The sequence below is a fragment of the Pseudorca crassidens genome, chromosome 2, assembly GCF_039906515.1.
Source record: "Pseudorca crassidens isolate mPseCra1 chromosome 2, mPseCra1.hap1, whole genome shotgun sequence".
Classification (NCBI taxonomy): domain Eukaryota; kingdom Metazoa; phylum Chordata; class Mammalia; order Artiodactyla; family Delphinidae; genus Pseudorca; species Pseudorca crassidens.
The window spans coordinates 86,950,083-86,977,166 of NC_090297.1; the positions used below are offsets into that span (position 1 = coordinate 86,950,083).

The 27,084-nt window shown below is 41.4% G+C and overlaps 2 protein-coding genes across 5 annotated transcripts in view; one reads left to right on the forward strand and one right to left on the reverse strand.

The window, feature by feature from the left end:
• Positions 1–24,145, reverse strand: part of PLPPR5 (phospholipid phosphatase related 5) — a 128,082-nt gene extending 103,937 nt beyond the window's left edge. For 2 of the 3 annotated variants that reach the window (XM_067727000.1, XM_067726999.1), the window contains exon 1: positions 23,059–23,464. In XM_067727000.1, the coding sequence (XP_067583101.1) occupies positions 23,059–23,295 (237 nt within the window). In that variant the 5' untranslated portion in view covers positions 23,296–23,464. Of the gene's footprint in view, positions 1–23,058; positions 23,465–23,701 lie in introns of those variants that run through there. The other variant, XM_067727001.1, reaches the window with a different exon arrangement.
• LOC137219023 (collagen, type I, alpha 1a-like) overlaps positions 23,403–27,084 on the forward strand; it is a 141,108-nt gene continuing 137,426 nt past the window's right edge. For both annotated transcript variants that reach the window (XM_067727003.1, XM_067727002.1), the window contains exon 1: positions 23,403–23,753. In XM_067727003.1, the coding sequence (XP_067583104.1) occupies positions 23,418–23,753 (336 nt within the window). In that variant the 5' untranslated portion in view covers positions 23,403–23,417. The remainder of the gene's footprint in view (positions 23,754–27,084) is intronic.

The following is a 27,084-nucleotide window of genomic DNA, read 5'->3' on the forward strand; positions in this document are numbered from 1 at the left end:
ATAGGATACCCTTGAGAAACAGTAAGTGGGCCAATCTGGCTGGAATGCAGACTAGATATGGGGGCCTAATGGGAGATTATCTTAGGACCATGATGTAAATGCCTTGAGATCTAAGTGAGAAGCTGGTACTTAATTTTGTTCACAGTCGGAGGCTATAACATTTCTGGGCAGGGGAGTAGTGTGATCAGACCTGTGCTTCAGGAAAAATCAATCTGGAAGCAGAAGAGACTACAGAGAGGGGTGAAAAGCCAGGTTAAGTTAGCTGTTGCAGTAATCCTTCCAGGTAATGAGCCAGGCTTAGAGCAGTGGGGAAGCAAAGGGGCACATGCAAATCATGAGGAGAGGAGAGCAGAGGAAAGAAAAGCTTAAGGGTACCTTTTGAGATCACCTACGACTGGGGAGTGGGAAACAAAGAGACGAGCAACAAAGGACACAGAGCAGGAGTGTCAGTGAGATGGAAGAAAATGATCACGTCAAGGAAACCAGGAGGAGATAATGTCAGGGGGGTGGGGGTGGGGGGTCCTTGATCAGCTGTGTCCGGTGTTGCAAAGAAGTGGAGGAATTTAACGGCCAAACAAGAAGATTGGTGGTGGTGACCTCCAAGAAAGGGTTTGGTGGTGATGAAAGCAGAAAACTTTTTCACATTGCCTTTGCCTTTCACAAAACCTTGTTAGCTGAATCAACACAGCAATTCCCCAAACAGTCTAATCGTAAATGACCTGACAATGGGTTCAATTTAAATAATGAAATCAATTTGGTGAGGAGTTGAAGGTGGGACTCTGAAATGGATGACAGTGTTTCATCCTAGTTCATTCTTAGCTCTGTACCTCCCCTCCCCCACCCTCTTCACAAAACCAGGGTCACTTGAGTATATTTCTTTCCCCTTTGTCCCCAAAGTTTAAGCTGAGCTCTCCCTGATCTCTGAAACCTCAGAGTTTAGGCAGGAGAGAACTACACAACTATAGCACAGGCTCTGTGATTCAATATCAAGTCTCTACTGCTAATTCAGGTTGAACACTCGGGCCTATATTTGATAACGAGATTTATTCCTTGTTCCTGAAATGTAATTTCTACTTTGTGCCTGTTTTTTGCTGGATGAGCCCAGTTCCTGAGTCTCTGCCTTGGTCACCTATTTAGCACCCCAGTGCCGCTATGGATGAGACTTTCAGTCCCCCTCTGTCTTCCAAGTAGTGGAGTTCTTCTGCTTAACCCTACATGGTGGCTAAAGCCCTATTCTCTAACTTAGCAACAGGTTTTCCCCACACCCACCAGCTCCTAGATTCCTGGGAGATGTGTTCTGCCCAATACCAGCACACGCCACTACTCCCCATAGGCCTCCCTGATGCAGACTTTCCTATAATTCCTATCTTCTGTAAGTCCTCTTTCCATAGCTCATGTTCTGCTGCAAGACCAGATGCCCAGAGCACCCTTGGGGTAGTCTACTCTTCTGTGTCCATTCTTCAATTGCTCCCATGCCCCAGCTCTTCCACTGGGTCACAGAATGGCTCTCTGCCTCACCTGTCCTGATACACGGCATTAGGTGTTTGTATCCAATCTCATCTTTGCAAAGAGCATCCTGGCAAGTGGGAACACTTGTAAATTGGCACTAGAGGAAAACAGATTCTGCAATGTGCCCCTCCATTAACAAAAATCATGGCACGTGATTCATGTACTTGGAGATGTACAGGAACCAGTGAGAAGCTCCGATCCACACACACAGATGAACTGAACGCTGCAACAGTATATTTTTTGCCAGTATTTGCAGTATGAATAAAGTTGTCAACAATGAGATTTTGGTGGCAATACTTGTAAAAGTACCAATATAACCCAGTGTAATTTCAAATAGTAAAGTATTCATTTCTTTTGATATCTATGCAGACTGATTTGATGGCTCTAATAATTGAGCACAAACATGAACATAAGCTTCTCTGGAGAGGGGTATTTGCTTGGAGAAAGGATTGGCTGGAACCCAGGAACATGAACATAATTAGCACCTTCAATAAAAGTAAAGGAAAAGAGAAACACTTTCCCATTTCCAAGACATCTGGGCCCAAACTCTATCACACCAACAAAGATTAAGTAATATGTCCTCTTGAGGGTAGTGAAGGACATCATATGTTAATATTTGTAGTTTTTTTTACACAATTTTCCCACTACATTGTGAGAGCCTTTTCATTGTTTAACCTCCATGCCCAGCAAGTGGTCTGGCACTAAGTGTTGTATGAACGAATGAATGAATGAAACAAAGAAAGAAAAGATACATATGACAGAACTGCAGTCTTTAGGGCACTTGCTGCCACCATGTGTGCTGATGATAAGACAAAATCTTATTATTTAAAAAAAAGCAAGAATGTCTTAATGATGCCTTGAATAACCTTTCTCCACATACTTCAACATATACAAAGAACGGGCAAAAGGAAGAGGTGACTGGGGGAGAATCCACACACAGCAATGAATTTTTTCCTCCCACAGCACGATTCATGGAAGGGAAATCTGTAATATGTCCAGATCCAAGTTTAAGATTCAGAAGTGTTTTAATATTTTCACATCTTTCTCTATTTCTTAACCTTGATGAAAAAGAGTATTTTATTTTAAAAAAGTGTTTTAAAAATCATATTCGAAATAGTTACAGTAAACCAAGTCTTTGTTAATTTGAGAACACTTCTTTAAAAATCTACTCAGGTGTGTCTTCTGAAGCACAACTCAAAATGGTATATATCGGGCTTCCCTGGTGGCGCAGTGGTTGAGAGTCCGCCTGCCGATGCAGGGGACACAGGTTCGAGCCTGCGCGTCCGGAGCCTGTGCTCCGCAACGGGAGAGACCACAACCGTGAGAGGCCCGTGTACCGCAAAAAAAAAAAAAAAAAAAAAAAAAGGTATATATCAATTCAAAAGTATCCCCTAAAAGCAGAGGAAGAATAGGCTAGGAAACCGCTAAGTTTCTTTAAGATAACAAGAAAACAATGTCCTGTCCAATACGGTTGTCAATAGCCCTGGGCACTTACTTGGCTATTAAGCACTCATAAGGTGGCTGGTCCAAACTGAGATGTGCTGTAAGTGTAAAACACACACTGAATTTCAAAGACTTAGTACAAAAAGCAATGGAAAATAACTTACTAATAAATTTTTGTATTGATTACCTGGTGAAATAATATTTTAGATATACAGGGTTAAGTAATACATATATTATTAAAATTAATTTCACCTGTTTTCTTTTTAATTTTTTTAATTAAAAAAGTGGCTACTAGAAAATTGTAAAATATGGTTTGTATTATATTTCTATTAGATATCATGGGGCTACATTCTATTTTTACATCCCCTGGTCCATCATAATTGCAGATGGCCCGGGAGGCCCTGGGTTTTCAGAGGAGCCAGAGCAGAGGGAAGAGCTGCCAGTGGATCGCGGAAATAGATTCGTAGGCATTTACTTAGTGTGCACATCTGACTGATTCTCTAAGGCAGAAATATAAAACTAAATATGAGGAGAGCTTTTAGGAAACTTTTCATCATGTCTCTTTATTACAGTGTTTTGGTCTTCAAAAGATAAAGTGCTCTATGATAGACACTCTACCAACAACTGAGCATACATTTGAGGATGGATTAAATAAATACACATGAAACTCTACTGTATTGGATGGTTATTTTAATCAACTGTCCTGACATTTGTCATGTTCCTGAATTAGATGCAGCTCTGACGTGTCAATCACATCTGAGGTCTAACCTGCAAAAATCAATTCACCATCCATTATTCCTACATGGTCTAACTAAAACAACAAACAGATCAGAGAGGAATCAACTCAAAATTTGTACCTTGTTGTTGTTTTTTTTTCCCTATCTTCCTTCCTGAAAGCAATGTTATTATTGTTTCTATAGACATGTGCTAATATATCTAGAATTTCTAACTTGGCTTTTCTTGACTATGAATTTTGGCCAATCAACTAGGATTCTTAAGTAAACTTTTTATAGATACCATCTATTTAAATGCAGCAAACTCAATAAACGCTTCTAAGTGAACCAGCTCCTCCCCTTATCTAGTTCCTCATCTTGGCATTATTTAAGTATACCTTTTTCCTGGTATGTTTTTAATCCAGTTTCCCTATGCGTGGCTAATACGTGTGGATATTTGCTAGGGAGCGATGGCTTATACTCTGGTCAGAAACTGGCCTCTTCCATAGAGGAGGCTCTTACGGAACATTCACATCATATATATTACATACTTAGACTACAGTAGACAGAGCTTTTGGAAAGTACCTATTAAATAAGCCAGTAACCAAAGATAACAAAGATGAAAAGGAGACAGTGGAATAGTAAGAATGTAACTCTCTCAAAATACTCATGCAAAACTACCTCTGGTGATATAGCTATGCTATAGATCATGAATGTAACTTTAGACAAAAGTTGTAAAATCTTTGACAGTTCCAAACTTTTGTCAGCCAAAAGCCAAAGGAGAAAAGCAGGAATGAGTTTTAATTCCTCTAAGGTCTACAATGGTTGAGTCTCAACTACGATTCCTGACTCCTTTATTTATCTATTATCAGAACTTTGCCCAGTTCCTGGCACAGAGAAGGCAAAATATGAATGTTTGCTGAAAAAAGGAAGGAAGAAAGAGAGGAAAGGAGGAAGGGAGGGAGGAAGGAAGAGAGATATAGGAAGAATGAAAAGAAGCTTGGCTCAGTTGAATCACAAACTGAATACCTGCTACCTGAATGAACGATGTTAGCTATAACAATGGTAGGATCTCACTGAGACACTTATGGACCTGACACCATAGCCATGCCCCGGTGTCAATGTTTCATCACCCATCCATCCACATATTCACATACAGACAATCTGTGTGACCCAGAATTTATGCCTTTGCCAATACTTCAACATACCAAAAAGTCTTTATTCATATCACATATCCAGTAGCAAGACAGCTTCCTTCTTTATGGTACTATGAGAATCCACAAGCCCTCACATTTACATTTTTATCGTATCTACTTATCTGGGATCCTGCATCAATCAAGAATAATTTGGGAAAAGCAGAATTGACAAAAGGAGATATAAAAAGACCGTTAAACACGAAGAGATGATCCCAGATCATACTCTGGGAAGAGACTAATAACCCCCTTTTTTTTTCACCTCCATCCTATTTAATATTCTTACAGTTAAGCTGTTTTCTCCTAATTCAAAATACCCATGAGACATAAGTTCTTCTGGTTGTTTAGTTCAACTCAATATTGTCTTGATTCACTCATTGAATATGTTCACACCTTTAAACCCACCTCATCTTACTTTATAAGGGCTACAATTTCAATAGGCATTTCAGCTGTCTGATTTTCATATGGAATTTTTACCCTATCCTCTAAACCTCTTTTCTCCATCAGTGATAGTTATCGTTGCATTTGGAATTGTTTCAATTGCACATAAATTACTGCTCTCTTCTCTTGGTTCTAACTCTCTCCTGCTACAAACTCCCTAATACAATCAAATGGACTAAATGAAAGAAGCTCACTCCCTCTTTTCAAAGCTCCCTCTGGAGCCCCTCAATACATCCCTTGCATGTCACTGGAGGGTGCTGGAAAAAGAATGGGTTTTGAGGGCTTCCCTGGTGGCACAGTGGTTGAGAGTCCATCTGCCGATGCGGGGGACACGGGTTTGTGCCCCGGTCTGGGAGGATCCCAACATGCCGCGGAGCGGCTGGGCCCGTGAGCCATGGCCGCTGAGCCTGCGAGGCGTCCGGAGCCTGTGCTCCGCAACAGGAGAGGCCACAGCAGTGAGAGGCCCGCGTACCGCAAAAAAAAAAAAAAAAAAAAAAAGAATGGGTTTTGGAGCCAGGAAGATCTTCTGGTTTCAAACTGCTTAACTTCATGCAAGTTACTTAACATTTTTTGAGTCTCAGTTTCTTCTTTTGCAAAAGGGTGATAATACAAAATGATAGAACCTTTGTGAAAATTAACTTACACTCCCCACCACCAAATTAACATGTTCCAAGGCACTAGCTTCTGTACAATGAGCATGTGCTATAAGAAAACCGAGAGTCAATGAGGTCAGGTTACCGGCCCCATATTACACTGATTTAGAGGTAGATCCGGGATCCAAGCCCAGGTATGTCTAATCTAAATCTACCTCAATAAATACTAATTCTCTTTCCCTTCCATCCAAATCCAAACAAGCATGTCCCTCATGGAAGCATCCTGTCCTTAGTAGCTAAAATGCCATGTTCTCAGAGAAGCCTTCTTTATAGCCTGAGTTCAAACTGATTATTCTCTTCACTGGGCTACCACAGTTCACTCGATATTCATTCAGACATCACACAGTGGCTGAATGCTTCCCAGGCCCCAGTTGCTCTTCTAGTAAAGGGATGAGTTTTTGAAACGTTAAGGTTATTTCTGCATGAGCCTGGATCCTTGACTAGACTGTGAACTTCCCGAGGTCAGGAAAGCCCTTCTCATTTATCCTCATACCAGCTGCCCTTTTCTTTACTTTCTGCAAAGCATCAGCTCAGTGCTTTGTGACCGCCTGGAGGGGTGGGATAGGGAGGGTGGGAGGGAGGGAGGGAGATGCAAGAGGGAAGAGATATGGGAACATATGTATATGTATAACTGATTCACTTTGTTATAAAGCAGAAACTAACACACAATTGTAAAGCAATTATACTCCAATAAAGATGTTTAAAAAAAACCAAAAAACAAAGGTTTAAACACACCAGGGACAGGTTCTAATCTAAACCCTGCCACTGTTTTGACTGCATGACTGTGAGAAAATATTAATTTTCTGAGCCTGGGTTTTATCACCTCTAAGTGATTAGACTATCCATGTCACATGATTGTTGTGAACCATTCTGTGAAGGATAGCGTTTTATGCAAATGTAAGGGGTGATGAGGTTGCTATTGTTGATGTCTCATTGTTACTATTTAATACGTGAATGCCAGAATCAATGTTCTGCAGATCACTTGTGCACTAGCGGCTGGAAGGTCTGAAGTTTGGTTCCATATCAAGGCTTTCTGAATTCTATTACCTCACATCTGTTGTTGAGCCTCGGCTCAGAATCAACTTCTGAGCCTCTGATCGCTGCCTGCTGGGAAGGGCTCCTGGTCTCCACTGCTGGAGATCCTAATTTGGGCTGCCAAGCCCCGGTGCCCCGGGCTGTGTGCCTGAGACCTTGTCTCAGCAGCCTGTTCTGTCCTTTGTCTCCTCTGGACTTGCCTATTCTGACCAGCCTGCCTTGTCTCACATGTGCCTTGCTCCACTTCACCACCTCTTTGCTTCCCTGGTGCTGCCCTGCTCTGTCCTACTTCTCAGCGTCCCAGTTCCAGAATGCCATCTTTTCGGTAAGCCTGGATCAGCACGGGTCTCTAATGACCAAGCGACCCTCTGTTAGAACTGCCTGCAAGAAGCCTGCCTGCCTACAATCCAAGCTGCCATCCTTGCCTTGGCTATCTCAGTCCTAAATGTACCACCAGCTCCCCCAGCCTCTGTAGTCAAACCCACATCAGGCATCAGGGCTGCTTTAGATCCCTTTTCTTTTGGGGAAACAAAAACAAACACACACACACATACACACATACACACATACACACACACACACCCCAAAATCTTGTGGTCTTTCTGAACCTCCCATCTCTTTTGTCCTATGCCCAGCTTTTCCAGACTTGGCCAGCTTATATATTGCCAAAGCGCTGCTTTGTTCTCGCCATGCCATTAACCTGGCTGCTTTTGCGTGCTTCCTTTGCAACCTTTAATGTGTTTCCTCTTTACAAATCCCTTTAAGTTCTCCCTTCCAAGCAGATGAAGCTGAGACACTAGCACACTCACCTCATAAAATTTATGCAAATCCAATTAATCCAGTCAAAGCTTGTTTGTGTAAAAGCCTGTCTTATGTGCTCTTTAAAGTCATTCCCCATGAATGGAAATCTTAATTAGATGACTAAATTTAGAAGGATAGAGCATCTTGCAAGAAAACCAAGCACATTCAATCCTTAATGCCATAAACTGGAAAATCTGAGTTTCACCTACCAAGAATGATACAGTTCCATTACACATAAATTTTAACCCGTGCTTTCTAAAAGAATTGCACACTCGTGTCCTCACATTTCTAGAGCAACATGTAGATGCATATTTTTCACTTTAGTATCCAATTTAAAATGAGAAGACTGAAGACATTTACTACACAGGTGAGCACACCTGTTATGTAATTTATAAAATGCAAGTCAAAATGACCTAATTATAGAAGCAAAACACAGCAATAGTAACAAAAATATACTAACCAATTTAAATTTTAAATATGCATACTAACATAAGCTTTCATAATTATACAAATATGGATATTTTAGCATTGTCCATGTTGCAAATACTGATTTAAAATCATGTAATATATGTGTCAGGGGGGTTAACTTCTCAGTAGCTATCTAACAGTTTATTTCACAATGGTATGTTTATTTAAAACAAGGAAAATATAAGTACTCTGGAACACACTTGCCAGCCAAGACCCATGTGATGAATATTGCCGTAAAACTCTGAAAAGTACTCTAATGTTTCTCCTTTAGTTTACTAAATAAAAATCAGTCACAGAAATAAACTTACTTTGTAAGACAGGTAGATTTAGATGTCCCATTTTGCAGACAGATTAAGTGAGCCTAAGAGGTTAGACTGTGTATCACAGGTTTACCTCTTCAAGCAGATAAGGGAATCTGGACTTCAAACTCTGAGTATTACTGTAATGTACTTTTTACTAAACATCCTTATGTTCTGAACCTAATTGCCTCTGTGTTAGACACCTTTCCATTCCAGACATTCTTGGAGTTTCTTCAAACAAGAAGGTTTCTCCAGCCTAAATGACTTTGTGTTTGTTCTTTGCTTGGAACACCCTTGCGTCACGTCCCTGACTAGCTAACATCACCTGCTCTCAGAACTCTCTTTCATTCCCTTCTTCGCTTTCCCTCACCCCAGCCCACTCACTGTCAGTTATCACGATTAGTATATTTTAACTCTTCACACACATGGGACTGAGTTCCTTGAGGACAGGAATCCTTTCTTCCATTTGAATGTGTAGAATCGCTTCCACACACAAAGCTTTGTCCGGGGAGGACTGGTAAATGTTTTCTCAAGAATACATGAAGAAATGAATTACTGAATACCAGGTCATTGTGCTTTAATGTGATTGTTAGGAGACCATTTCATGTGCACCCATTTGATTCAGAGAGGAACTAATTTGCACTTGTTTGATATTTTACTCTAATTGGGAAATCCTGAATTTCAATGAAAAGTATCCATAAACAGTAAAATCCTAATTTCATTTTCCTGGTTCCTCCTGAAGTTAATTGAAGTTGTAAGTGATTTGCCTGCCCCAGCAGCACTGAATCTTTCTTTACTCATTAATGTCATTCTCTAAAGCACCACTAATTTTTATCACTCTCCAAGGAAAGAAATTCTCCTCAAAAATAGTTCCATGTATTGAGTCAAATGTTTCAACCGTTAATCTATGGTTACTAATGAAAATGTATACAGTATGATTCAGAGACCCTGAGTGACAATAAAATCATGACTCATCTCATTTAGAAACCCTGCCAGCCATCTGAACTCTCCTTCAGAACACCAAAAAAGTTTTCCAATTTACCATACATGCAAATTTCACACGTAAAATGTACTGGTGGTTTAATTTACAAAACAGAATGGAAGATGATATGCTCTTTAAATCAACCAATTTGTTTTGAGAAAAATAAAATAAAGTATTGAAATAAAGAAAATGTCACAGTTGATGAAGAAAGAGCATGTGCTACATAAAAGCTTAAGTAGTGACAATTTAAGTTACAAAAGTATGTGCAACGGACAATTAAAGACATGGGGAATGAAATAGTGGTTACAGAAGCAAAACTTGATGATGTTAAAGATTTTTAAAACAAAATGATAGGTGTTTGAAATATTCTTCATATCAAGTAAATAAGATTTATTTTGAACTACATTCTACGTAACTTTAAGTAAATGAAAAAAATGAAGTGAGTGTACATGGGGAAAATATTTGAAATCAGGGATCACTGGCAAATAAAGTAAAATATTAAAGATGGGTTTTGGAAAAATAATTTGGACTTTACGACTTAAGTATCTGTGAACGGGTAAAATTATAAATAATTTTAATTTATGCTTCTCTAATTCTCTTCTAAAATACACAAATAATTACTTATATCTACTATTTGAAAGGCACTCTATTAGGCATTATGTGATGAGCAAGAGTCAAAGACATACGAGACATATTTGCTGTTCTATAAGCATTTATAATCTTTTGACGGCCATAGTATTTAAATGTAATTAACGATAATGCATAGCCATGCAGTATACTACATTGTACATGCTACATACAACTGAAGCATTTTAATAGTCATTTGATTCCAAGAGGGCAAATACAGTTACAAGAGGTTGCCTGGAGTTCTGTCTTAAGGACTGAAAGCCCAGATCAGTCTCAGCTGGTGAGAAAATGCCACAGTCTCTTAGCAATGTCTGTTGTGGCCATGGGAGCAGAACGGTGTACATCATCATACAGGGCTTCTGCCTACTTGACGAAAAGTTTAAGCTACTCCTTTTACAGATGAGATAACTAACCACAAGGTGACTGGATATTGATCCCAAGGCTAATGTATGAAGAAAAAATTTTGTATGCAAAATTCCTGCTCTATTTGCGAGGGGTGAAAGTACACCTGAGACACATCATTCAGTGCTGGTGCCACACCTTAAAAACATAGGACATCCGAAGTAAAGTCAGATGTGAGTGGCCAAAAGGGTAAAATGGACTCAAATCCATGCTATGTCAAGATGAAGACTTTAAGTCTCAAGAAAGGAAGATTCAGAGAGAAACCATCTAGGTGCTTCCAGATGGCTTCCAAAGGTGAGAGAGACCACTGAGCAGAAGACAGGGAGACAGACTTTCACTGTAATATAGAGCGTCCTAATAGTCAGACTTGTTTCATGCACAGAAAGAGCTGCTCCGGGGGCCATGAGCCAGTTTTCTGCCCTGGGTGAGGTTCAAACACTTTCAAACCAATTATCTAATGATACAGCGGCGGGAAAGCTACTTGACTTTCTCAAGGTCTCAAAGGTTGAAAGCAGCAGAGCAAGGAGGACAGCTCAGGTCACCTGCCTGTGAGTCCAGTGAGTCACTGCTCCTTTTATTTATTTATTTTAATTTCAGATTATCATGAAACCTGTGAATACAAAATTTATTACCAATTCTCTGCATTCACTATTTCCATAAAAGAGTACATTATTGTTACTGATCCTTTTTTTTTTTTTTTTTTTGCGGTACGCGGGCCTCTCATTGTTGTGGCCTCTCCCGTTGCGGAGCACAGGCTCCGGACGCGCAGGCTCAGCGGCCATGGCTCACAGGCCCAGCCGCTCCGTGGCATGTGGGATCTTCCCAGACCGGGGCACGAACCCGTGTCCCCTGCATCGGCAGGCGGACTCTCAACCACTGCGCCACCAGGGAAGCCCTGATCCTTTTCTTTTGTCTTGCTTTCTCTCCAGCTCCCCATCTTACACCTGCAACAACTCCTGTTTTATGGAACGTATATAAGGGGAAAGACTTATATTAAAAATAAAAAAGGAGTTTATAGGAAAGATAAATATTGACTAGACACATCAAGGAAAGAATTATGAAAGAGGTATGATTGAAGTTGCCCAGATTAAAGAATAGAGATCATTTAATAGATGGAAACAAACAGCAGAGAGAATTACAGAGAGCAGAGAGCTGCATTTTCTCAGGTCACTGCTGTTTCGCAGGAAATGGCACCACAGGATTGAACCAAGTTTTGAGAATGTCTCTAAGTTCCTTCAAAAAAAAGAGAAGACTTCAAAACATATAAATATATAATTGCCTATCCTTTTCTCTGAAATATATTTATACCAATAGTTTTTCCATGCCTCTAACTAGTTGCCAAACTTTAGTATGCCAAATGTAATAACTATGTCTTGAATGCAGTAGATAGGCTATATATCAATTATATGTAGTGTGATCATTTTACTGTGTTACGTAAAAATCACATTAAAAGAACTTAAAGTCTGGGAGGTATGGATGGGAGATTGAAAGGCAGAGGAAGGCAAAATCGGTATTTCTTCACCACTTCCTTCCTCCCTCCTCAGGCAACACCTCTAACAAGAGCTCTCCTCCATACTTTTAGCTCCTGTGAAACACATCATTTTAGGTTCCAACTTCTGCCCCAGGCTCTGCTAACCCCATCTCCTTCCTTTGTCTCTCCTGCCCTGGCAGTTGTAGTAGTGGCTTTCTGCAATTGCATAAACTCTGGGTGGCCTCACCATTTCCTGTTCAGCTTCTCAACTTTCCCATTACCTGTGTAATCAACTCCCTAATTATATTCCCTCAGTTTTAAATTAAAAAAAAAGAACTTAAAGGTCTGCGTGTTAAAAATGGTTAGGTTTTTGTGATATCCACTTGTGGCAAGTTTCAAATGTAGTTTTACTTTTTGTCTGAAAAGATTTGATGTCAGCAACATAAAAGAAGGCATCATAGAACCAAGTGATTAGGGAATTAAATGCTCTTTTTCCTTATCTGTTACTATGTCTTCACTATCACAGATTAACTGCTAATTGTAAATACAATATTCAGGAAAATGTTTTCAATCAGCACTACAGTGTCATAACGAAAAAGCTATCATAATAATCACATACTCTTCATCTCTATCTCCCAACTAATATTGCTATGCAGAACGATTTGCTGCAGGCGGCCTTAACCTCTCCAGGAGATGACAAAAAAATTGGTACTGGAGAAAAGAACCATCTCTGTGTTATTAAAAGCTCATATGGAGACATTCTGCCCAGGCATGTCACTTCCTTGCTGTGGGGTCATGGGCTAGTTGCTTAATCTTTCTGTGCCTCAGTGTTCTCATCTGTAAATTGAGATAACAATAGTGCCTACCTCTAATGCTGTGAGGATTAAATTAGTTAATAAGTGTAAAGTACAACAAGGACTGATGTATACCAAGTGCCCATACATGTCAGCAATTGGTGTAATTTCTCATTAGCTGCATGGCCTTGGGCAAGTCATTTAATCTCTCTGGCCATTCATTTGGAAATTAAGAGATGAAACTAAATGATCTCTAAGGCCTCTTTCATGACTAAAAAGTCCCAGCTACAAAGAAGCATAATCTCTCTCACAGGGGATTCACAAATCTTTTCCAAAAATGGAGTGGCAGAAAAAGCCTGACAGTGTGGCTTGAATAAAGTGTCTACTGGATTCCTCTATCTGTATTCTAGACTGAGCCCCAGGAAAAAGGAAAAGGAGACCCCCCAAGGAACCATGTGATGGAGCCAGCAAGAAGAAGAAACAAAGGTCTCTTTGTGAAAGACCAAAAGGGTTGTCACGTAGTTTTGACTAAGTCTCTTCATTCATTTTAGTAACTGAGTAAACCCCACACTGGAAAGGCACGTGTGAAGGAAGAGGTCATTGCCACCAACCCAAAGATAGTGTTTTGTTTTTTGACTGGAAATGTCAGGAGCTCATTTTAAATTACAAGATGAGGCCCCAGGTGCACTGCCTTTATCCAAGACTGCTCAATTTTTCTGTTTGGGAGAACATGGCATTCTGCTTTGATGAGATCTCTGGAAATACAAGATGCTTCTCAGTGTCAAGAGTGCTTCTGTGCACCCCAGTGTGAGAAAAAGCTAAATCTGAAATCTCGATTAAAAAATCTCGATAGAAAAGTACAGTTTCTGCTGGCACTACTGAGAGCACCCTTTCAAAAAAGGGATCATTATGCTAGAAACACAATACACAATTTCCTCAACATAGCAGGGCTGGTTATATCAACACAAATCCTTAGAGAAGAAATGCCGTAAGTTACTTTGGTAATATGCAGATATGTCAGAACTACATTTGTATTTAACCGCCCCATGATTTCATGAGTGTTTTACTTCCTGACCCTGCTTTGAAAGATTTGGAAAAGGGGAAGATCGGCTCTAATTCTGGTTTTGGGATTTGGAGCAAGTCAGGTAACTTCTGTAAGCCTTATTTTCAAGGTATGCTACACATGGAAGGTACTCAGCAAATAGTTGCTCAGGGAAAGAAGGAATGAGGAAGGGAGGGAGAGAGGAAGTCCGATAGTCACAAGCATTTTATCAGAAAGGTCACACTCCAAAGAGGCTGCTGTAAGTCTTTTTGCTATCATATGTTAATTAACAACTAAATTAGCATTGTAGGTATAAAATGATTTTTTACTGATGAAAGTAGTGACTTTTAGTTAGCATGATCAGTGCTAAAATGGACTCTTAATTGGTGAAATTCAAGCTATTGAACTGGATTGACTCAAATAGTTTGGAGATACTTCCTACCCTTGAATGATCAGGGTGTAAGACTCCAGGGAGGCCTGTAACCCATATCCCAGTGACTTGTTCTCAATGGATAGGAAGGTTTCTGCTTGAAGCATGTCAGTCTGAGGACACAGAATCACACCTTGGCTATGCTGAACCTTTTATACAGGGTTTATACACTTAAAACGCATCAAAGGACAGAGAGCTGCCAGTTCATTAAACTTACAGAATAGGCTGTATGGAATATTTTGCCTATTTTAATGAATGGTTATTAAGTAACTGTGTGCTCAGCAGAATTTGGTCATTATAACCTCATCATCACAAACTTCGATTAGTCCCTGGATAATTTATCCACCAAAAATAACCAAAGAGTTGGGCATGATGAGTCAGATTACAAAACCCTGATTTTGAGATGCTCAAGTCTAGTGATAGAAACATGAATACAATTAAATACAACATAAAGCACAATATAAGATTATTTTAATGCCATAATGTGTTAAAGCCACAAAGGAATCATAGAGGAGAATGCAGCTACCTCATATGGGAAAAAGGATCTACTTAGAGGAGTTGGTGCTAGGTCTGAAAGGATATAGCAGAATGTTTCAGAAATATTATTTTTCCTGAGGGGAAGGGTGGGAGAACACTATAAAGGTTAGAAGCAAGGGAAATAAAAGTGAGTTCATACAAAAAATTACAAATGTATTAAATACCAAAAACACATACACACACACACACACACACGCTTCCACTCACACATGTTCTCTCAGTGAGAAACGTCCACCAAGACTGTCTGTAAAGTTTTAAATGCACCTGAACTGGAAAAAGAATCTCTAGGATTCTGTTTTTACAAAAAAAAATGTTGATTTTACTAACAGTGGTTCTCAAACTACATCTGTCGTAATAAGACTAAAAAAGTAAGCAGCCTGCTGAGTGAAAACTGGCATTCTCAGAAATAGTTTAAATAGTACTGAACATAGAACTCCATTTCACATATTTACAATATCTCCCATCAAAACGATAGTCTTATGATTTTCCAAAGTCTGTTTAAAAGCTCTTCCTCTTCCTAGGTTAAGATCTCTGACATCAGAACTTGCCTCCTCGAACTGTATGGATGGGAATGTTGAGCTGGGAGAAGCAAGTTCTATTGGCTGTTCCACTGGTTTTAGGAACCAATGAAGTTTTGTCTTTGAACACAGATTTTATTTTATTTTTTAAACTTTTATTGGAGTATAGTTAATTTACAATGTTGTGTTAGTTTCAGGTGTGCAGCAAAGTTAATCAGCTATACATATACATATTGAACACAGATTTTAAATTCCCCTTTTCATGTCTGGTTGTAATTGAGCCTATACATTTACAAGCATAAGGACGCTGTAAAGAGCACAATGATACATAATCAATATGCTTTAACTCTCCTCTGCCTTCTAGGAATGCCACCATTCAGGCTATGAATCAAATTAGTGGGCAATGGCAGGTAGCCAAGGGAGCATTGGATTTGAAGTAATAGATTCAGATCCTAGATATGGCATTTACCCAGTGGAGGAATTGTGTAAGCTCCCTAGATGTGTTAGTTACCACACATAGTACCTGGAATAGTTAATATGAAGAGTAAATGGTTTACCACATCCATTCAACAGAAATGATTAAGGACACCTGATGTCCTTTTGCTGCGTAGCACCAATAAATGTTACTGGCATTTATGTTAAAAGAGCAGCTATCACTTAATGCATGCTTATGTTTAATTCTTAAAGATAATGTTAAGTATCATCTCAATTTACAGACAAGAAAGCTGAGGCTTGGAGATATAATTTCATGCATAGTGTTTGAACTCTTGAAGGGCAATGACTATGCCTCCCTCATTATACAAGTCAAGTAATAGCACTGTGCCTAGCACAGGGCAGATCCATTATCATTATTCCAAACTTTTACAAATAATGACTTTTGGGTACAGTACAAATTTAAAAATGAATATGATACAATGCACACTTAACAGATGGTATCAACATTGCTCCCTGGAAACATTATTTCTTTCAAATTACACAAATGAATGGGATGATTCTTTATAATAATCTTGACAGTAAGAGCTTATTGAAACATTTTGAAAAACGGCATTGAGTATTGGAGTAATATAGTCTGTAATAATTAGTTAGGCCATTTCATACTGTTGTCTTTTTATTTTTGCTCTTCTTTCTACAAGAAAATAAAAAAAGAAGTATAAAACCCTTTTCCGTTTTTCTACTCCACAGAGTAAGTGTATTCAGCTGACAAAGCCATGCTATAAGCAGTCTAACCATCTCCAATGACCAAGCAGCTACACCCATGTAATCTGCTCACATTATGTTTTCCACATATGCATGAAGTGACTTATTGTCTCCAAGGTGCATTTACATCCGTTTGATTCTCAAGAACAGTTCCAAAAGGTAGGAAAGGCAGGAAGGAATAAGTCAACATTTTTCAGATAAGGTAACTGGTGCAGAGAAGCAACAGGGATGATGAGTGACAGGGGATGGAGGGGGAGAAGGGGAGAGGAAAAGGAAGAAGGGGCGTGGGAGAAGAAGAGGCAGAAGGGAGGGGGAGAGGCAGGGAAAAAGAAGGGAAAGGAAACACAAGCTGGTTTTCAGGTTCCTGGGCCTTTGCTTCCCCTTACCCCCATCACAATCTCCTAATCAGTTTGCAAAGGGGAGGGGATAAATGAAAAAAGAGAGACCATCAAAGGAATGCAGGGAGGAGAAGGGAAGGAGGGAGGGTGAACATGAATGAATGAATATGAATGAGAATATCTAAGTAAAGCAAGGGCCTAAGAGACCTAAGGAGGAGTTTAAACAGATCCATAAATCCTCAAAGAGTAGTTCTTAACTTTTAGGAATCTTGGGCATTTCTGACAATCCGATACAGCCATGGAGGCTCTCACTAGAAAAATGCGTACATACACACACACATACATACATATGTACATACGGTATTTTATAATATAATTTCAGTGTGTTCACTGCTCCCCCCCCCAAATCTAGTGCTAGGTCCCATTTTAAGAAACATGTCTTAGAAACAGAGGTCCCCTCAGCTCTCCGTGCACTGCAGTTTGCAGATCTAGAACCAGAGGGTGGTTCCACAGAAAAGCAGGTGCCTGAAGCCCTGTGCCAATGTGTGCCACAGAGATAAGAAACGCGGCTGCAGATCAGAACAGAAATATCTCTGAATCCCTCCCGCTGCCACCAACCTCTCCATAACATTTTAAGCTTAATAGGAAACAAAACAATTTCCTACACTACACATCGAAACCACTGTCTACACTAGAACACAAAGTTTCCCATCAAACCAGAAAAAAATGAAATTGAAGATAAAAGTTTTGAGAAAAATTTGATCCTTCTAGTATTGAATCCCTATGACTAAATATCTTTAAAGATTTGTTTATTGTGTAAGGATAAAGGTACATAACAAAAGAACTAAATGCACAGGCTCTGATAATTCTAGCACTGTCATTGTGGGACTCTGGACTGGTCATCTCACCTTTTTACATCCAAATCTCCTTCATAAGTTTATTGTGAAGATTAATTATACTAATGGACTGAAAAAAAATTAATACAAGTCTGACATCTAATCTCACTAAACATCCTATTTCTCATTTATAAAGTGGGCTTAATGATAGTGCCTACGTTTAAAGACAGTACTATCATGGTGAGCATTAAATGAAGTAACACATTAAATGTACATTACACAGTGTCTGGTACATAGGAAATATTAGCTAGTGTTAGCCCGCTGAAGAAATGGAGGAGTCGTCAAAGGCAGAAATCACTGACTTGACTGGAAGAACAGAGTTCTAATTGAGTTTTAGTGTTCTTGCTATTCAGACTCCCCAATTTTTGTGGGTGATGGATTGAACTAGGTGGCTTCTGTTCACCTCAAATATTTTATCAGCCCTGGAACCCACTAACAAAGGTATTTTGCTAGGTGCCTTAAATAGGTTGTCTTTTTTTAATTATTATTTCATTTATTTATTTATTTATTTTTGGCTGTGTTGGGTCTTCGTTTCTGTGCAAGGGCTTTCTCTAGTTGCGGCGAGTGGGGGGCCACTCTTCATCGCAGTGCGCGGGCCTCTCACTATCGCGGCCTCTCTCGTTGCGGAGCACAGGCTCCAGACGCACAGGCTCCAGACGCGCAGGCTCAGTAATTGTGGCTCACAGGCTTAGCTGCTCTGCGCCATGTGGGATCTTCCCAGACCAGGGCTCGAACCCGTGTCCCCTGCATTGGCGGGCAGATTCTTAACCACTGCACCACCGGGGAAGCCCAAATAGATTGTTTTGATGAATTATCCCAACCTTGGGAGGACTAACAGTAGCTAACACATATTCAGCTGGGCACTACTCTGGTACTTAAATGTCAACTCATTTTATACTCATAGGATTCCAGGAGTGGAGATGGGTGGAGATAGTAGTGGGCACCCAAGGCAAGGTTCAAGGAAGGAGAGGTCTATGGGAGAGCTTTAGGCTTTGATTCAACAAGATGGACCTCTGGATATAAGATGCCTTTCTGTCACCATCTACTTCCACCACATTTAGTGATGCAACATCCTTGGTATAGCGGCAGTAGCTCCATGCCTCTGGAACCCAGAGGGAGCTTCCTGGGGATGCAGGCATAAACAATCAGAGATGCTCCCTAACCCTCAGTGTTGGTCTTCTCTGTCTTGATTCTGACTCTATGACGAGGGATGGTCTAGCTTTGTCTCCTTCAAATCATTTGTGTTGCTCAGAGATCTAAGGTATAATAGGGGCTAGTGGCCACTGTATCCAGATTTGGGGGGCAGAAACCATTGTCATCACCAGGTCTTTTAATCAATGAAAAACAAAGATCACTAATTAAATTTATATCTGTAAATTCTGTAGGTAGTGCTTGGGTGACTGCATACAGATCAAACTGAACAGTACCTGTTTTCAAAGAGTTTATAAACCATGTCATCTTTGTAAATGAGCCCAAATTACAGGTGTTTTCTGAAAACACAATTAAAATAATAATATTTCACAACACAAAATAGACTCGGGGATTTAGAGTGTAAAATTATCTTACACAGATATTTTAATAGGAGAGCCCTACACTACTGTCCCCAAAATGTCCTAAAACACCACCTATCAGACAAGTCCCTACTCAATTCCCAATAAATGGAGAAAAACTCAGCCTGACATTCCAGGACTCAGCAATGAGACCCTAGTCTTCCTCTTCTGCCATATACCCCTGCATTCCCCACACACCACTCTTAGAAACAAGACAGACCAATCACTGTTTCAAGAGTACAGACTGCATTTTCTGCTACCAAGCAGTCACTCATGTTCACACTGCTGCTTTCTGTGATGTCCTGACTCAAACTCCATTTCAGCCTCTCCTCCAAGTCACATCTCAAAAGCCACCCTTTTCTTCATGAAGCCTTTCTTCTCCTCTCCAAATAAAAATGATCTTGTCCTCTTTGAACCACCAGAGGTCTTTGCGGTATATATATATATATGTAAATATGTACATAAACACTTTTATTATGGTGATTTACATTATGACTTTTGGCATGATTACCTAATTTCCCAAATTACTGTAAACTCTTAAGGATTAGTGACCATGGTTTACTTCTGAAATTACCTTTATAACCCCCACTCTGGCTGATATGCTGCTTGCAACGCAGGAATTCAATAAGCATTTACTGAATTACTATTTTACTAATAGTGTTAATGAAATAGTGATCTCTTATGGAGTATCAACTATGGGCAAAGGATGATATTTATATATTATATCTCATTTAATATTCAAAATCCTGTGACTTAGAAAATTAAGGATCAAGGAGCTATAAATTAGTTGTTCAAGGTTACACAGCAAGCAGAATCCCCAACTCTTACCATAACAGCAGGATGCACTTTGAATCTGAATCCAAACTTGTCAGACTCCAAACATGTGCCCCAAGTCAACACTATATAAAAGTGATAAAATTTAAAGAATATTTTCCTTTTAATTTTTAGATAAATAAATTTGGCAAATTTGAAACAAAACCACAGATTGTGGCAGTGAGGAGAGCTACTTTTCAAAATTAACTTTAAGGATTAGACTGAGTTTTGAAGATTAAAAATATATATAATGAAGAATCTGTATCACTACAGTCCAAGAAATGTAAAGGATGGGGAAAGAGACCATTTGAGGCATTTATTTAGAAGAATGATTTATGAGTAAGCTGAATTTGCATATTGTAATAGAAAGGCGCAGGTTTGGGAGCGTGACACAGTAGGGTTAAAATTCTGGGTGTAATGTTTTTAGCCTTGGTCCTCGGGCAAGTTACTTAAACTTCCTAAACCTCAGTTTTGCCAAAGGGTAGGTGACAGTAATAATAACTGCTTTCATAGATAATGCAAGTATTAGATAGGTATAGGGTATATAACCCAACAAATGATGGGTACTACTAACATTACTATTAATAATATTGTTTTCATGCAAAGTGACTGTGCTAAGCCAGTGTTCTTGAGAAGAATGGAAAAGCAGGGCTGCCATTACTGTTCCCAAACTTTCACATTATGAGAGTGTAATATTGGGAAGAGCAGAAGCAGAAACAAAGGCCAGCAGCACAGCTAGCCTGAATATCCAACATTTCCTTCTCTTCAGACTGACTCCCAAATTCTCTCTCTTGTAACTAATGAACTGAAAATCGAAACATGGAAATCAAGTTGGATCCTCCCTTTTAAAATCTCTCAAGAATATTCTAGATCCCCATCCAAGCAGCCTTTCTCATCTTCTTTCAGAGAACATGTTTTTTGGAAGTAGGACAAGCAGTATGGCATTTGGCATCAGTCTCACAGGCATCAAACACCACACCCACCATTTTTGTTTTCAGGTGCTTCTAGTTTATTATCTGATCCTCAGGGTCCTCAAATGTTAACTGGAGAGACTATCTCCTGGAAGGGATGCTCTGAGAAGTATACGTGGCCATGACTATTCAGTGCCCAGCACAAAGCAGGTGCTCAATAATGACTAATTAATTCCCTTTCCCCTCTGTGGTTCCCCCTAAGTGGAGAATAATCAAATTCTTTGGGAAAATATGTTATGTCTCTAAATGGCACCTGCCACCATGGATGGATGGTTAGGATCTGAAAAGTGCTATCTCATTTAAATAAGCCACAGAATCGTAATCACCAAGGGATGAGTTACAGACATTACTGATTATGGCTGTACCCAAACCAGTGTCCTGAAAGTGACAGGCTTTTTTCTTAAAAGAAAAAAAAAAATCCTTGAAAAATCCCTGAGCTATTCAGTCTCCTAGAAAACATGTGTCTGGAAACTCAACATCTGCAGAAAGCAAAAGGGCCCAAGAATGACCAATTTATTTTTTTCTCTTACAGCTTTCCAAATAGAGGAGAGAGAACACAAACATGAAGCTGGATTCGGGGTGTCTGATATACTTTAGCAAATTACAACTGAAAAAAACCAAAACAAAACATTTTCTGGTGCAAGGTCTAACACTTTTCAAAACAGTATTCTTGGAGCCGTATTTGACGTCAACTATCACAGTACCTGTGATAAAGTTACTTTGAAGTTATCAAGAAGTTCCTTGGTTTGTGGAATTCCATTATGTGTGTTAGGAACTTTTCATTATTTTGTAAATTATTAACTCATTTCCTCTAAAATCAAAGAAAACATGAATATCCAAACCTAACAGATAAAACAGATATTCTTAACATTCATTTATTGCAATTTACACATTCAACCACTGGGAAAAAAAGTCCCTTTCCTTTCCCTCTTCATTTTTAATTTCTTATTAGTTATCTGTTGAGAGAGAGAGAAAGAGAGAGAGAGAGAGAGACAAGATGAGCTGTACCACAAGAAGGGAACCTCCAATACTTTGACAGTATTAAAGGAACCATAATAATTATTTTCTGAAAAAACACCACCAATTCTCCTACCTATAACTTTGCACCACATTCACATATGTAAATTATTATACGATTATCATTCTAATAATTACATATGTATATCTGTGTATATATATGCGTGCATGTGCCCGTATAGACACACACACAATCCAAAAGGCATTCTCAGAAAAGCTCTGTGAGAAAAGGACTTAAGCCGCCCAGGGAATGGAAGAGCGTTTAAATAAATCCTGTAATTTAGGCACAGCTCCTGCTTTTCAGCAAGCACTGCTACTGGAGCCTCTTCATTTAGGAGAGGTCTCATGTTCTTTTTTAGATATCTGTTCCCTGGTCAGCTTAGTCTAATTGGCACTTCCTTTCGAAAGGGAAGGAGGCGGTAAAAAGGGAATTTGCGCCCCGACTCTGGAAGCAGAAGTCCCTTCCACACCCCAGCAGTTGATCGCCGTCTCCCTCCCGCTGGCCCCGCTGCTGCTCGTCTTCTAGTCGCAATGTGAGAGGTGGCAGCCAGCGGAGCAAGGCCACAGAGTAGATGAAGTCAAGATTCAACCGGATAACTCACCTCCTCCCCAGCCCCGACTCCCACCCATTACCGTCTACAGCCCCCTTCCCTCCCATCCCCCTCCGTGTCACGCTAAGTTGCAGCCACCGCGGGGGGTAGCGGGGGTGCGGGGGCGGCAGGTGGGGAGAGCTGGGGGCTTCCTTCGGACCCATACCGACGCGCCCTAGAAGAATGTCCTCTGGGGAAGGGTCTGCCGCCAACTTGGAGGAACTTAGAAGGCAAAGGCTGCCGCGCCCCGACCTCAGCGGGGCCTCAACCCTGAAGGCGAGGGGCGGAAAAGGGCAGTCGGGGCGAGGGCGGGCACCCCCGGGCTTACCACGAGCACGGGGACCCCGGCGGCCAGCGAGTAGAGGAGCACGGGGGGCACGGCGCTGCTGTCCTCCGGGCCCGGGTAGGGCTTGCGGTAGGCGCTGTCGTGGCAGAAGAAGCCCTGCACGTTCACAGTGAACGTGTCCGTGTATTCGAAGTAGTACGCCAGCATCACCGTCCCTGCCATGATCACCATCTGGAAATAGAGCATGCTGCTGGTGAGCGCCGCGGGCAGCCGGGGCATGCACGCCTCCCGGGCCGGGCCGAGCCGAGCGGGCGGCGGACGGGCCCCCTCCCGGGTCCGCCGAGGCAGCCACCGGGGGCGCGGCGGCGGGGGCGGCGGGAGGACGAGGCGCGGGAGGCAGGATGGAGCCGCCGGAGGAAGAGGCGGAGGCAGGTCCGGGTTTCGAGGCGCCGGCTGGCTGCGGAGGAGGTGGCTACCCCCGGACGAACCCCCGCTCCCCTCCCCGCCCCCTGCCCGCCGCAAGCACCGCCCGCCCGGACGCGGGGTCGCGCGGGAGGGCGGGGAGTCCCGGGCGGCGGGTCGCGGCCAGGCGAGACACCGTTCGCTATGCAGCTGCGCGGGGCCGAGACCCCAGGCCCGCCCGGAGGAGGGGCGGACCGGGCGGCGGCGGCTGGGACAGCGGCACCTGTATCCCTCGGAGGGCGGACGCAGTGGAGCAGGCGAAGCTTCTCACAGGGGTAAAAACCAAAAGGGGGGGAGGGGAGGCAGTAGAGAAGGAGCTTCTAGAAACTCCCTTCTGAAGCAGCAGCTGGGTGTTTTAGGAAACCCGCGCAACGCCTGGGAAAATGGTGCGCGGACGCGTCTTCGGAGCGCAACCCCGTAAAGCGCCAAGTGCCGATTCCGCGCAGCGACTTTCAGTCGGCGCCTCTTTGGATTCCTTAACCCCGTGCAGGACACACGCCCAGCGCGAGTTTCTAGGCGCAATGAGAAACATCATCCCAGAGGATTTTAGATTCTGAGTTTTTTTGCTTCCCCCTCCAGCTTCCTAGGGCTTTGTATGTAAAAACAGAAATCATAGCTCGGGAGTTCCCGAAGCATCATGTCTTGTACAACGGCCCCTTCCTCGTTCACGTAGTCTCTCTCCTCTGGCTCATCTTCTCAGTTTCCCTTTATTAGCTGCTTGTGAAACGAGGCACTGCAGATTCCTGGGACCCAGCAGTGGCAGCCCCTAGGGAAGGAAAAAGGGCCATTTGCCTCACCTCGCTATTCCCTGAGTTCCCAGGTACTGCCGGGATTCCCCAGGGGTCAAGTGAAAGGAGAGGGAGACAGAGGGCTCACACCACAGGCATACAAAACACACCCATACGTTGGGCAGGCACGCGTGTGCGTGGGTATGTAAGTAGCTGTGCAACTGCATGTATGTAAGGAGCCCGTTTCGTGATGCCATATGGGTCCTTGCCTGCAAGATTAGGCAGCCGACTGAGGGGGCTTAGGGAGGGGTGGAGCTTAGTGGAACCTGACACTGCTTACCTTTCACTCCGGAGAGCAGGTAGGAAGCCTGTATGCAAGGCGAGGGGATGAAAATACTCCTAGAGCCCTGCCCTTCTCATTACAACGTGGAATTACCTTAGGAGATTTGTAGAATATTCATGTTAATGGGTTGTAGCCTGATGATTTTTAGAGGTGGGCCTTTATCATCAGGAAAAAACACTTTTAAGCTAAAAAAGGCCTTTTAAATTTGGCAAGTGATTGGTAGTTTAGGGATGAGATAATAATGGCAGTGTGACTTTCTTTAATGTAGAATTATTTTACCCTCCATGTTATTACAGACATCATTTAATAACTAATTACTTAGTGCTTACCAGGAAAACAACACCGAAAAACCTATGTAATAAGCAATTTGGGGCAGTGGGAGCAAACTGTTCCTAAATGGACAAGCAAGACTTATCATATGATGAAAACATAACTATTACAAAGATACATGGTCTAGTGCTACATTCAGAAAATCATTCTAAGACTGTAAGAGTGTTTAAACTGCAAATCTGGTTTTAAATCCTGTTTAATAGCATTTTTGGAAGAATGGTGTTAATTTAAAAGGATAGTTTTAAAATGTAACTTTGGATTAAGGAGAGTCTAATGTAGGTAATGTATTCAAACTGATGAAAACGTGCATTACTTTTGAAATTAAAATGCACTGTAATGCACTGTTCCGGTGTTATGTGTGCCTAGTACTGTTCGTGTAACAAAGCCGGGTCCTCGTCTGTCCTGTTCACTGCTCTGTCCCCAGCATGAGCAGTGTATGGTATACTGTAGATATTTAATCTTTGAATGAATTAAGGAACTTACTCCTCTAAGAACAACAGGGAAGTGTTTTCACGTATAAAATTTACATCGAGGTTAGGGAATCCCAATCTTTATGTCCCCAGATAAACCTAGCCTGTATACTTATTTGGCACACAGGGCAATGTTAGAGCAACAACTCTGGTACTGCCTCAGTTCAAATCTCAGCCCCGCCACTTACCAGTTCTGGGAACCTGGGCAAAATGCTTAACCTCTTCCTGCCTTGGTTTCATCACCGGTAAAATAGGGATGATACTCGTAACTACTTTACAAGGTTGTTATGAGGATCATTGATGCTCATTTCATTATGTCTGGCACATTGTGTTTAAATTCTATAAAGTTTAACCTTTAGTCATACATGTATCTAGCCTGCCTTAACCCAGGTCATTCTAACACCCATCACCAGTCACTTCCTTCTCTTTTTATTGCTTACAAAATGATTCTGGGGCTTCCCTGGTGGCGCAGTGGTTGAGAGTCCGCCTGCCGATGCAGGGGACACGGGTTCGTACCCCGGTCCGGGAAGATCCCACGTGCCGCGGAGCGGCTGGGCCTGTGAGCCATGGCCGCTGAGCCTGCTCGTCCGGAGCCTGTGCTCCGCAACGGGAGAGGCCACAACAGTGAGAGGCCTGCGTACCGCAAAGAAAAACAAAAACAAAAACAAAATGATTCTGGGTGTATCCATATTTCTGTATATATTTTTCTGTAGATTTGTGCACATTCTATCTTCTCTTTCAGATGGTATCCACCTCAAGAATAAGATATTATTTTCCTTCAGAATTCTCAATATCCCCATGATTTGTTCATTTTAGATGGTCAAAAACTGTTGTTGACCGACTCATGGTTGACTAACCATCCAATGCTGAAATTCAAGGTTAATAATCTTAACTCACATTATAAAGATACCAACATTAAATTAAACTTCCATGAATATTTGAACAGCTTGGTTATACATAGAAATGGTGTGAGGTGGATGAAAGAGCATGAGCAATATGCCTTTGGACTGATTACTTTACTTTCCTGAGCCTGAGCTGCTTTGGGGACAAAATGAACTAATTTTCTTACCTCTGGGCTTTGTACCAAGTAAGTACCAAAGAAGGTACTTATTTAGGGCCTTTCTTCATTTTATTTTCCTGTGAATCATGTAAGCTAATTCTTTTCTAAAAGACGTTTTTCAACTTCAAAGAATCCTTTGGAACCCTGCCTCAATTCTTTTTTTTTTTTTTGCGGTACGCGGGCCTCTCAGCGGCCATGGCTCACGGGCCCAGCCGCTCCACGGCATGTGGGATCCTCCCGGACCAGGGCACGAACCCGTGTCCCCTGCATCGACAGGAAGACTCCCAACCACTGCACCACCAGGGAAGCCCCTGCCTCAATTCTTAATGTAACTATCTGTTTCTAGATTAAAAAAAGCACTACTCATATTTAATCTTTTGGAATCTTGCCCAAATTCTTAATTTAATTTAATTCTTAGGCATATCATTGTGCTTTCAAATGTATTGTAGCCGTCAGTCTGTCCTGTCCAAATTCTCCCCATGTCAGCTCCTACCAAAGTGAGTAATGTAGGTCAAAAGTGTGGTATTTATAACTTTTATTTTCCAACTTCCAGTGATTCATATTGTATTTATCTGTGCATGACTTAACAACCACTCCATCCCACCATGTTTCTCCACCTATAAAACATGAATACTGGGACAGATCTTGGGGGAATCATTTATCAGTTCCAATACC